The sequence below is a fragment of the Microcebus murinus genome, chromosome 1 (assembly GCF_040939455.1).
Source record: "Microcebus murinus isolate Inina chromosome 1, M.murinus_Inina_mat1.0, whole genome shotgun sequence".
Taxonomy (NCBI): domain Eukaryota; kingdom Metazoa; phylum Chordata; class Mammalia; order Primates; family Cheirogaleidae; genus Microcebus; species Microcebus murinus.
The window spans coordinates 107,679,618-107,692,586 of record NC_134104.1 but is presented as its reverse complement, the minus strand read 5'-3'; the positions used below and the strand labels follow the sequence as shown (position 1 = coordinate 107,692,586).

At 40.9% G+C, this 12,969-nt stretch overlaps 2 protein-coding genes across 2 annotated transcripts in view; one reads left to right on the top strand and one right to left on the bottom strand.

Annotated features, from left to right (window-relative positions):
* SELENOT (selenoprotein T) overlaps positions 1-12,969 on the top strand; it is a 113,590-nt gene that overhangs the window by 52,415 nt on the left and 48,206 nt on the right. The gene's annotated exons all lie outside the window — the stretch shown is intronic.
* Positions 1-12,969, bottom strand: part of ERICH6 (glutamate rich 6) — a 32,588-nt gene that overhangs the window by 10,725 nt on the left and 8,894 nt on the right. The window contains exons 4-10 of the mRNA XM_076004657.1: positions 6,605-6,667; positions 6,272-6,327; positions 6,061-6,177; positions 3,396-3,500; positions 2,238-2,395; positions 1,718-1,794; positions 367-512 (exon numbers count right to left, since the gene is read on the bottom strand). Coding sequence (XP_075860772.1) covers positions 367-512; positions 1,718-1,794; positions 2,238-2,395; positions 3,396-3,500; positions 6,061-6,177; positions 6,272-6,327; positions 6,605-6,667 — 722 coding nt within the window. The remainder of the gene's footprint in view (positions 1-366; positions 513-1,717; positions 1,795-2,237; positions 2,396-3,395; positions 3,501-6,060; positions 6,178-6,271; positions 6,328-6,604; positions 6,668-12,969) is intronic.

Here is a 12,969-nt window from a genome sequence, read left to right as displayed (position 1 = left end):
TTATGTGCATATATAGAAGTAACATTCATTGGGTGTCAGGCAGGTGGGAGAGGGGAGGTGGGGATGGGTAAACTCACACCTAACAGGTGCGGTGCACGCTGTCTGGGAGAGGGGCATGCCTGTAGCTCTGACTTGGGCAGTGTAAAGGCAATTTATGTAACCAAAGCATTTGTACCCCCACAATATTCTGAAATAAATAAATAAACAAATAATACATTGGCTTAATCTTAATTATTCTAAAATTACTATGATTTCTCATTGCAATTACTTGACCAACATGCAAAAATATCAATTCAAAATTAATATCAATTAAAATTATCAATATTTTTTAAGAAATAGTAAGTAAAACAATTACAAGTTAATTACCTTTCCACATGTTATCCTAGAATCACAAGAAACAATCGATATGTTACTATTGTTAAGTTCAAAATCAAATAGTACGTCCTTAGGCATCTTTGTGTGGGGAATATCCATGGAAAGTTGATAAGAAATCGTTTTTAAGTGCTTTGAATCTAATGGGAAAAGGGTCACATGAAAGTAAATATATGTTTTAAATTTTCTAAAACCTCTCTTCTAAAATAAAATTTCAACCCCCTTATAAATGCATTGATTCATAGACTTTTTTTTTTTTTTTTTTGAGACAGAGTCTGGGTCTGTTGCCCGGGCTAGAGTGCCGTGGCGTCAGCCTAGCTCACAGCAACCTCAAACTCCTGGGCTCAAGCAATCCTTCTGCCTCAGCCTCCCGAGTAGCTGGGACTACAGGCATGTACCACCATGCCCGGCTAATTTTTTCTATATATATTAGTTGGCTAATTAATTTCTTTCTTTTTTTTTTAGTAGAGACCGAGTCTCGTTCTTGCTCAGGCTGATCTCCAATACCTTAGCTCAAATGGTCCTCTCGCCTCCCAGAGTGCTAGGTTTACAGGCGTAAGCCACCATGCCCAGCCCATAAGACTTTTTTTAAAGGAAGAAAAATGTCAACCTTCATTATGTTAGGGAGGGACTTGTTAAAGAATGAGAATATTACTTTGTTAAAGAACAAAAATGGCAATTGTCTATTAAGTGGAATTTTCTGGCCTTTAGTTCTAGTAGGAAGCAGTTGAATATTAAGAAATTTTACATTAGAGATTTAGTTACAAAAATATATCTTCTCTAAGTATCTTTTCAATAGCTCTGAGTGGTAGAGGAGGAGTCTGATGCTCAGAGAGATAAAGTAATTAACCTGAAATCAGACAGCCTGTAAGGAGAAAAGCAACGATATAAATCCAGGACTTCTGATTCTAAAATCAGTGCTCCTTCAACTGTACCAGTACTACAGCTATACTGGCCAACTGACTGACACAAAGCAATATATGAAGAAAGTAATCTGATTTATTTTTGACCGATTTTCTATATCCATGCTTGAAAACAAAATGGAAAGTGTGCTTAATAAAACAAAAGACAATGAACTCGAAAGTTCTTTGCAGCTATCTGTAAGGTGCTTCATAGATGTTGCTAATTTATTTCACAGTAATAACAATGAGATGAAGACTAAAACCTCCAAAAGCGAAATGGCTGGAAACACCAGCTTTCTGTGTCATTTTGACTGATGCAAGCTTTACTAAGGAATAAAATTTTTCACGATTATTTTTTAAATATACTAATTTTATCTCTAACAAATATCTGAGCTTTCTGATGTTGTACAGCTGGTCTATAATATCAGCATTGATAAACTCACCATCTTCAGAGACAGTAGTAACAGGTTCATGCGAGGACATCATTTCAAAATGTTTGGCCATTTGTCGGGCATGTTTTCTACAAAATCAAAAATATGTATAAATCTGAAATGTGGTCAAAGCTTAAAACAGTATACTATACATTTCAACTGCTTAAATGCCATCTCTTGTCAGTTTTAGATGTTATTGTGAATCCATCCTATTTACTCAGAGCACATGGGTCTCTACTCTGTTTACTGAACACATTTCTACAACATAAGAATTCTGAATTGTCCTGATAATTTAGGATTGATAAATTTCTGCTTTAAATCAGTGAGTTCAGTGAGTTCACTGAGTTTCTGGGGCCTTTTGAATCTCATGATACCCACCAGAAATTGTAATAGGTTTTCTTTGGCCAATTTTCATTTCTTTACAGGGGCACATCTTCAAAATTATATATTTTGAAAAAACAAGGTGAATTTTAGAAAAAGCTCTCCAATTAAGTTGGCCTATCAGAGTTGACTATCAAAGGCTCAGTGTTACCTCTCCAGGGCTTTTTCCTTTGCCTTGAGTCTATCAATTTCACTGCCATGGGCTGCATGAGGTTTAATACTGATTAATTCAGCTTCAGACCTTTTGATAGTTTTTTCTTCCTCACAGACATAGTCAATCAGATTTTGGAAAGACATACAACAGCAGACCTAAAAAAGAGACAGGTTATTTTCATCTCATCAGTTTTAGATGAAGATGATTAGAGGGGACAAAAATGGCTAATGGGGTTTCAATGATAATTTATCATAATTCTTTTTTTTTCCTGGTAACAGCTTTATTAAGATATAATTCACATGCCATATAATACACCCACTTAAAAGGAACAAGTCATTGGTTTTTAGTATATTCACATAGTTGCACAACCATCACTGCAATCAATTTTAGAATGTGAAACACTACCCATTAACAGTCACTTCCCATCCTTCCTCCCAGCCCCTGGAAACCACTAATCTGCTTTCCCTCTTTCTAGATCTGTGTGTTCTGTACAGTTTATATAAATGGAACCATACAACATGTGGTACTTTATGACCAGCTTCTCTCGCTTGGCATAATGTTTTCAGGGCTTATCCATATTCTAGCACGTTTTAGTGCTTCGTATTTCTTTTTATGGGTGAATAATATTTCACTGTATGGATATACCACACTTTATTTATTCATTCATCAGTTGATGGACAGCTGAGTTGTGTCCATTTTTTGGCTATTATGAATCATGCTGCTATGAACATTTGGGTGCAAGTTTTTGTGTGGACATATGTTGTGAATTTTCCTGGGTATAAACCTAGGAATGGAATTTCTGGGTCATATGGTAACTGTATGTTTAACTTTTCAAGGAACTGCAAGACTGTTTTCCAAAGTGACTGCACCATTTTATTTTCCCCCTCAGCAGTGTATGTGGGTTCTAATTTCTCTGCATCTTTGCAAACACTTGTTACTATCTGTCTTTTTAATTATACCCATTCACATAGCGGATGTAAAGTGGTATCCCATTGTAGCTGTGATTTGCACTTCCCTGACATCTAAGACACATTCTTGGCAATGCTTTTGAGAATGGCACAGCAGGGGAAAGATACAGGAGAAAATACTACATCTGTTTAAAAGCAGTTTTTAAAAATAACACTGTTTCCTCAGCAAACCTGCTTTAGAACTTACAAGTCCCATTGGTTTAGAGTCATAGCAAATGTCCACATTGGAAAAAAATGCTCTTAGATCACCTCCACAAAATTCACACTGAGGTGCTATCTCTTCCTCTTCATCCTTCAGAGAGAGAGAGAATACCATGAAGACCTGACCACAAGGAGACCCAGGGGCTCTGAGGTCAGCCTCTATGTAAATAGTGTAAGGTGCTTAAATATCATTAACTCTTTCAAGAAATGCCAGGTAAGAAAAAGCCTTGACATTACTGTGCAAGCCACCATGTACAATTACCTACTTTCTGAACTAAACAAGAGTTCCTTCTCAAGAGGATCCCTGGGTTGGAGCTCTGAATTTTGTCTGTGCTGTGACGGTGATTCAGGAGAGGGAGGAAACAAAGGAGAGAGCCAGAGTTAGGGGCTCAGGTGACTCAGTGAGGAGCTGATACACCGTGGCCATGTCAGTGACCTGGGGTCATGTCTTTTCCTGCACAGGCTGCTAAGCAGATGAGTGGCCAAGCCTCAGCACAAGTCTCCAGGGAAAGACCCAGATCATGTGACTCGCGCCCCATGAACACCACCGGGGCTTTGGTATTTGCCATGGAAACCATCCTCTGAGACTGGCAAAAGTGCCCAGCCTGGGGCTAAAGGGTGACTAAGATGGCCAGTGCAGGGGGCATTGACCCTTCATAGAGTAACATTCAACATGTTTAGGCCACTGAAACTACCCAATAGTAAGTGCTGCACAGTGCTGAAAGCAGGGTGTGTGGAGAGTGAAGGCTTGCAATAGAGATGATGGAGGAAAATCTAGGACAACTGTCAAATGATGGAGCAGGGTAGAAAAGGAGCTTGGCAATGCCAGGCCATCTACGACCTGTTCTATACAAGGGACTTGGTAGTGAACTCAGCCTATGGTCCCTTCACCTTTCACCTGGGTATGAGGCAAGAGGTACTTCGAAAGACCATGAGTGTTGTTGGGATCTGCACCTGAAGAAGTTGTGGCTGGAGAGAAGAGCTGGGAAAGCTCTGAACTAGACGAGTGTCAACACTAGACCTGAAAGTTTGCTGAGGAGCAGGAGGAGACAGCCTTGTCCAGGTGCCAGTTCAGGGACGTATCCCTGGAGGAGAGGCCACAAGGCCTTGTCATGTTCAGGCCCATCTCTGGGTGTCAGGGGAAGAGTGTAACCCCAGATCAAAAGTCTTCCCTGGATACAAGCCTTGTGGTTCAGAAAAAGAAAGGTACTAAGTTTAAATAAAGCATTTCAGCCTAAGGAATCTACAGAGTAACCATAAAGTTTAGAAACCTGGGTAAATATAAACGGCAAATGTTTATATATTACCTGATATATTTAATGTGTTGCCCCTCATTAGTATTGCTTAGTTCAATGTGCTGTACAAAATGGCAATGAACACCACCTCAATGCAGCCACACAGCATATCCATCAATCCCTACACATGCACCCAGGAGGCTCTGCCACACATGATTGGTGCCTCTTATTGTCGGTGAATATACCTGCTCTTTTATCATAGCCAGAAGAAGTCATCAAGAGGGTTCAGGCTGGGCATGGTGGCTTGCACCTGTAATCCTAGCACTCTGGGAAGCCGAGGTGGGCGGATTGCTCAAGATCAGGAGTTCAAAACCAGCCTGAGCAAGAGCGAGACCCCTGTCTCTACTATAAATAGAAAGAAATTAATTGTCCAACTCATGTATATAGTAAAAAAAGTTAGCTGGGCATGTGGCGCATGCCTGTAGTCCCAGCTACTCGGGAGGCTGAGGCAGAAGGATTGCTTGAGCCCAGGAGTTTGAGTTTGCTGTGAGATAGGCTGACGCCACGGCACTCTAGCCTGGGCAACAGAGTGAGACTCTGTCTCAAAAAAAAAAAAAAAAAAAAGGGGGGGGGGGAGTTCAGAGCAGGAACAGGGCAAGAGGCAGTTCTCTCCACATAGCCACGGCATCCAATCCAGGTTTGAAAATAATCATTCCACGACCCTGGTGTAGTGGGGTGGCTCACCACCCCATTGGAATTACTGAGGTGACCTGCATTAATTGGTCACTTAACACGATCAAACATGGCATACATTCTCCTGTGTTTCCAGGCTTTGTAGCTATTGTTACAGGTTGAATTTTGTCCCTGGAAAAGATACGTTGGAGTCCTAACTCCTGGTACACATGAATGTGGACTTTATTTAGAAACTCGTAATCAGGTCAAGATGATGTCATTAGAGTGGGCCCTAATCCAATATGACTTCGAAAATCCTCCTTAGAAAAGAGGGCCATTTGGACACAGAGGGGTAGAGAGAATGCCGCGGCAGGCAAGGCAGAGACTGGAGCGATGCAGCTGCAAGCCAGGGAATGCCAAGGACTGCTGCCCACCACCAAAAGCCAGGAAGAGTTAAGGAAGGAGTCTTCCCTCCAGATTGGCCTTGTCAATACATGATTGCAAACTTCTAGCCTTCAGAACTATGAAACAATAGCTTTCTGTTGTTTTAAGCTGCCTGGTTCGTGGTGATTTGTTATAGCAGCTAAGAACTAGCACAGCCACCCTAAGTGCTGTTCTAAGTAATCGAGCTCTTTGGCTTTTTTTTTTTTTCTTTTAAGGTATATTCACTGTCTATTGTACAAATCATTATGTGGCTTTTATGTTATTTTTTACAGTAATAATAAAAATATAAATTAAAATCACCTTGAAGGTAATGTCTAAATTGGAACTCTCTTCTTTGTAGGCCAGAATGGCTGGTGGCCCAATGCTGGGCAATGTTCTTAGAGAAGGCTCAAATAGCGTTATGAAGTCTTCCTTAAACTAAATTTTTAAAAAGAGAGAGAAAGTTGAAGACTCAATTAGCTATTTTTACCATCGGAACAGTGTACTATTTGGTATGACAAACATTTCTTACCTCCAGCTCATATAAAATACTTAGTTTTGGCTCTTCTGGATTAATTATCCATTTTTCTGAAGAGAAAGGGTAGATTTAGAAGGAAAGAAAACTTTGTGCAGTGCATTCCACTTTCTTTAGGTAGAGGTTCTCTCCTGACCCCATCCTCCCAGCCCATAACACATGTGCTATCCATTAATAATGGCCCCGACCCGACATTTTCACCACATTCCTGCCCATATTCTTAGGGGACTGCTTTCCGAAAGGAAGTGGGCACTGCACGAGTTATAGTTGGTTCTCTACTGGTAGTTTGCCTTTGCCATCCAAAGGGGATGGTGTCGAACCTCTACTTACCTCTTAACTTAGATGCTAGACTTTGACGTTCAACTTTCTTCTTTGCAGGGGTTCTTTTTAGCTCTGCAAAAAGAGTGTGCATTTGTCATCAATCTGGCAAAGTAGAAAAGAAGCTGAATGTAAAAGAAAATATTGTAACTGGCCCCATGAACAAATGCGGATGAACCTCCAAACATATTTTCTCTGAAGCTTTTTTATGCTTTGGTTTCCCAGGCCAGTAAGACTTGACGACCAGAACCCTGTAACTTTTAACTAACTACTTGACCTTTTGAGTTATTTCCCAGAAATGGTGGAATTTCTGCAAGATAAAGGAGTTAAGACTTTTGGAGACTGTTGGGAAGGGATGTTTGTAGTTTGCAATGTGAGAAGGACATGATATTTGTGGGGCCAGGGGCAGAATGATATGGTTTGGATGCTTGTCCCCTCTAAATCTCATGTAGAAATGCCATCTCCAGTGTTGAACGCGGGGCCTGATGGGAGGTGTTTGTTTCATGGAGGTGGATCCCTCATGAAAGGCTTTCCCCGCGGTAATGAGTTCTCGCTCTAATACATCACGTGAGAGCTGGTTGTTTAAAAGAGAGTGGTGCCTTGCCCCTCGTTCACGTGCCTTCCCTCAACAAGTGACACACGTGCTCCCCCTTCGCCTTCCACTTTGACTGGAAGCTCCCTGAAGCCCTCACCAGAAGCAGACGCCAGAGCCATGCTTCTTGTACAGCCTGCATAACTGTGAGCCAAATAATCCTCTTTTCTTTATAAATTATAATGAGGCTTCAGGTATTCCTTTATAGCACTGCAAAATGGACTAAGCAAAGAGTGGGGTGTTGCTATAAAGATACCAGAAAATGTGGAAGTGGCTTTAGGACTAGGTAACAGGCAGTGGCTGGAAGAGTTTGGAGGGCTCAGAAAAAGATAAATGGGGGAACGTTTGAAACTTCTTAGAGATTGGTTAAGTGGTTGTGACCAAAATACTGATAGAAATATGGACAGTAAAGGCCAGGCTGATGAGGTGCAAATGAGGCCAGGCTGCCCCTCCCATTGTAGGCCCAGAGGCCTAGGAGGACTGAATGGTTTGGGGAACCTGGGCTGCCACCATCTTGTGCAGCCTTGGGAGGCTGTTGCCTCCTTCCCTACTGCTCTGGTTCCAGCTACGGCTCAAAAGGCCCCAGGTGTAGCTCAGGTGGCTGCTCTGGAGGATGTAAGCCATAAGCCTTGGTGGTGTCCATGTGGTGCGAAGTCTGCAGGCACGTAGAATGTGGAAGTGGTGGAGGCTTGATGGCTTCCATCTAGATTTCATGGGAAATCTAAATCTCTCCCTGGGTTCCCAGGGAGAGGCCCGCCACAGGGGTGAAGCCCCCACAGAAAGACTCTACTAGGGTGGTGCTGAGAGGAAATGGGTTGGAACCCCCACACAGAGTCCCCACCAGGTCACTGCCTAGTGGAGCTGTGGGAAGGACTCCACTGCCCTCCAGACCCCAGAACAGTGGATCCACCGGCAGTGTACACGCTCAGCCTGGCAAAGCCCCAGGCACCGGACTCCAATCCTTGAGAGCAGCCGCGTGGGGGGTGCCCGGCAAAGCCATGGGGGCAGGGCTGCCTGAGGCTCCAGGGGCCCACTCCTTGCACCAGTGTGCCTAGATTGCAGGACATGGAGTGCCTTTCTTTGGGCTGATTTCTCCCTTTTGGAATGGAAATATTTACCCAATGCCTGTACCAACATTGTAGCTTGGAAATAAATAACTCATTTTGGGCTCATGGTGGGAACTTGCCTTATATCTCAGGTGAGACTTTGAACTCTGGACTTATGAGCTGTTGCTGGAAGGAGTTACACCAAGACTCACCATTCCTCCCTATTTGTACACATTCCTTAACTGCTTATAAAAGCCCTTACTCTTCATTAGTCGGGGAGACAGATTTGAGAATAACATCATCTGTATTAAAAATTCCTTTCTTGGCCAGGCGTGGTGGCTCATGCCTGTAATCCTAGCACTCTGGGAGGCTGAGGTGGGCAGATTGCTCAAGGTCAGGAGTTCTAAACCAGCCTGAGCAAGAGTGAGACCCCATCTCTACTATAAATAGAAATAAATTAATTGGCCAACTAAAAATATAGAGAAAAAATTAGCCGGGCATGGTTGGCACATGCCTGTAGTCCCAGCTACTCGGGAGGCTGAGGCAGGAGGATCGCTTAAGCCCAGGAGTTTGAGGTTGCTGTGAGCTAGTCTGACGCCACGGCACTCACTCTAGCCTGGGCAACAAAGTGAGACTCTGTCTCAGAAAAAAAGAAAAATTCCTTTCTTCTTTGGTAATCCTTGTCTCAGTAATTGGCATTCTGTGCAGTGAGTAACTGGACCTAGGGGAGAACCCCCTTGTAGCAATGTGGATTTTGGTAGCAACTTATTTCTTGGAAAAATAAGTACCTTTACTGTGCTTATCTTTTAATTTTAATTATGAAATAAATTTAATTTAATTATTCTTTTATTTTTTTGCCTTTTTCCAAATAACATTTCATCAACAAGGAATACATGGAAAAAACTCACCACTTTATGTATCACATTTACAAATATTACCATGTACCTTTCTAGTCCTACAATATAATATAGTCCCCCCTTATCTGTGGGGGTTATGTTCAAGACCCCTAGTGGATGCCTGAAACTACAGGTAGTACTGAACCCTATATATACTATGTGTGAATTTTTTTCCTTTTTCACAATTTTATAGGTAGAAGATTCTTACCATACATCTTAGCAAACACAGCATACAAATTTTTTTCTTTCCTTATTAAGTTGAGAACCTGCACTTTTTCACTTAAAGAAATCTCTTTGGCCGGGCGCTGTGGCTCACGCCTGTAATCCTAGCTCTTGGGAGGCCGAGGCGGGCGGATTGCTCAAGGTCAGGAGTTCAAAACCAGCCTGAGCAAGAGCGAGACCCCGTCTCTACTATAAATAGAAAGAAATTAATTGGCCAACTGATATATATATAAAAAATTAGCCGGGCATGGTGGCGCATGCCTGTAGTCCCAGCTACCCGGGAGGCTGAGGCAGAAGGATCACTCGAGCCCAGGAGTTTGAGGTTGCTGTGAGCTAGGCTGACGCCACGGCACTCACTCTAGCCTGGGCAACAAAGCGAGACTCTGTCTCAAAAAAAAAAAAAAAAAAAAAAAAAAAAAAAAAAAAGAAATCTCTTTATACCTTCTCTTTGGCATATCTGAATTGCCAGCCTCACATTCTTGCGCTTTGGGGCCATTATTGAATAAAATAAAGGTTCACTGAACACAAGCATGACAGTTGATCTGATAACCCAGACAGCTACTAAGTGGCTAATGGGTGGGCACTGTAGACAGCGTGGCTGTCTACAAGAGGATGACTCACAGCCCAGGAGAGAGAGGGATGACAAAATATTTCATCACTCTACTCAGAATGGTGTGTAATTGAAAACTTAGCAATTGTTTATTTCTGGAATTTTCCATTTAATATGTTTGACTGCAGTCAAATGCTGGTAAATGAACCTGCAAAAGGCAAAACTGTAGACAAGGGGGTATTACTATACTACATGGCTAAATATTTTAACTGGTTGTGTTTACGCTTTGCATACTCTTTGTTTTCTGCTTCTTTTAAGTACCATCTGTCTACATTATGTCTGTAGAAAAATCTGTGTGAGATTTTTCAGGTAGGAGGGTGCTGGTAGTTCTAGTTCAAGACAGTGAACTAAAGCACCAGGATTACTCCCTCTGTAAATTCCAGAGCAGCATGGAAATAGGGAAGGAGGCATCAGTGTACCAGCACCTTCCAGTAAATGTCTAGAAGATTGAGAGCAGATAGGATTAGAATGGTGAAAAACTAATCAGAGCAACTTACAATGGGACAGAGGCAAAGGAAAGAGGCTCTGAAATTGACAATAACCAATTAGAAAATATAATAGAAAAAGGATTTCAATTTTCCTCAAAAAAATGGAGATGTACTCTAGATTCCTGAAAAGCAATACTTAATATTAAAAAGATGACAACTATTCCCAAATTAATCTATATAGTCAATGTAATTCTGATGGAATTTTCCAATGGAATTTGACAAAATGATTCCAAAATACTTTTGGAAGAACAAATGCCCAAAAAGAACTAGGAATAATATGTTGAAAAAGAATAAGGATGTGACCTGACTGTCAAATGTTAAAAAAAAAAAGAAAAAGAAAAAGAATAAGGAAGGCAGAAATTGTTTTATCATATATTAAATATGGAAAGCTATAGAAATTAAGACAATGCGATATTGATATAGGAAAATGCCAAGCCATTCACAAAAATGAAGTCCATGTTGATTAAGGTGCTAAAAGTAAATAATAAAATATTATAAGTTTTAGAAGAAAATATAGGAAAACATGCTTATAATCTTGATTTGGGGATGGGATTCTTAAACCACAAAATATAAGAATCACAAGGAAAATATTTATTTACATCAAAATTTAAAATTACATATGACAGGCCAGGCATAATGGCTCATGCCTGTAATCCTAGCACTCTAGGAGGCAGGTGGATTGATCAAGGTCAGGAGTTCGAAACCAGCCTGAGCAAGAACGATACCCTGTCTCTATTAAAAATAGAAATAAATTAATTGGCCAACTAAAAATATAGAGAAACAATTAGCCGGGCATGGTGGCACATGCCTGTAGTCCCAGCTACTTGGGAGGCTAAGGCAGAAGGATCACTTGAACCCAGGAGTTTGAGGTTGTTGTGAGCTAGGCTGACGCCACAACACTCTAGCCCGGCCAACGGAGTGAGACTCTGTCTCAAAAAAAAAACCAAAAAAACCAAAAACATTACTCCTAGCACTCTGGGAGGCCGAGGTGGACTGATTGCTCAAGGTCAGGAGTTCGAAACCAGCCTGAGCAGGAGTGAGGAGACCCCATCTCTACTAAAAATACAAAGATTAATTGGTCAACTAAAAATATATAGAAAAAATTAGCCGGGCATGGTGGCACATGCCTGTAGTCCCAGCTACTTGAGAGGCTGAGGCAGAAGGATCACTTGAACCCAGGAGTTTGAGGTTGCTGTGAGCTAGGCTGATGCCATGGGATTCTAGTCTGGGCAATAGAGTGAGAGTCTGTCTCAAAAAAAAAAAAAAAAATTACATATGACAAAAAACTACCACAAGCAAATGTAAAAGATGAAAGACAAACTGGGAGGTAAATTTTGTAACATATACAACATTCAAAGAAGTATTAGAGATATATGTTAAGAGCTGAAGGAAGGAAGCATATGATATATGTTAAGAGCTGAAGGAAGGAAGCAAAGAAAAGACAACCCAAATGGGCAAAAAATGTGAACACTTGTTTGCTTAATCCAAAGAAGATATTCAAATGACCAAAAAAAAAAAAAAAATCCTGCGAACAAGAAGCTCAACCTCTTTAGTAATCAAGGAATACTAAATAAAATAATAAGATACAGTATAAGTTTCACCTACCAGACTATCAAAAATTTAGAAGAGTGACAAGATCAAATACTGGGAAGGGTAGAAAAAAGGTAGTCTCAACAACCCCTTTGGTGAAAACAGACATTGTGTCAGCTCTTTTGGAAGGTGATGATCAAAATATGGAACTTTTCACCCAGTAATGCCACATTCTTGGCATCTGTCTTAGAGGAATACTTGGATGTATATACAAAGAGGAGGATGCTTACTGTAACATTGTGGAAGTGAAAATCTGGGAATGGCTTTATGCATGCATTGGGGAATCTTTAATAAGTAATTCTACATCCATACCATGTACTATTATGCAACGATTAAAAAGAATGAGGAGGATCTGTATTTACTGACCTGGTAAAATTTCCAAGGCATATTGTTAAGTGAAAAGCAAGCAAAATAACATATTCAGTGTAATACTATTCATGTAAACAATAACAAACAAAAAGGGCCAAAGTATAGTCCATACTTCTATATTAGTGTAAATGCTCAGAAAAAGATTTGGAAAGATACAGCATGAGAATAGGGATGACCTATGAAATTGGGGGTAATAGTCAAAATAAACCATTGTTTGATTTACATTTTTTAACTTTTCAAAAATAAGACTATGTTCAGATCAGAATCTAGGCTGGAAGGAAAAATAAGACTATGTTTATGTATTCATTACACCATTGTACCATGAATGAAATGGGAGTGAGGGGTATGATTCCATTTTTATTCTACACTTATTTCAATTCCCGTCTCTCACTCTCCCTTGAGCCCATTCCAATTGGGCTTTCATTCCCGCAGTTACACAGAAGCTGGTCCTGTCTACATCAGTAGTGATCCCCACATGCTAAATGTCCCAGTCAGTTCTCAGCCCTCATCTTCCTGACCTCTAAGTAGCATTTGACCCAGTTGATCACTCCCTCCTCCTTGAGA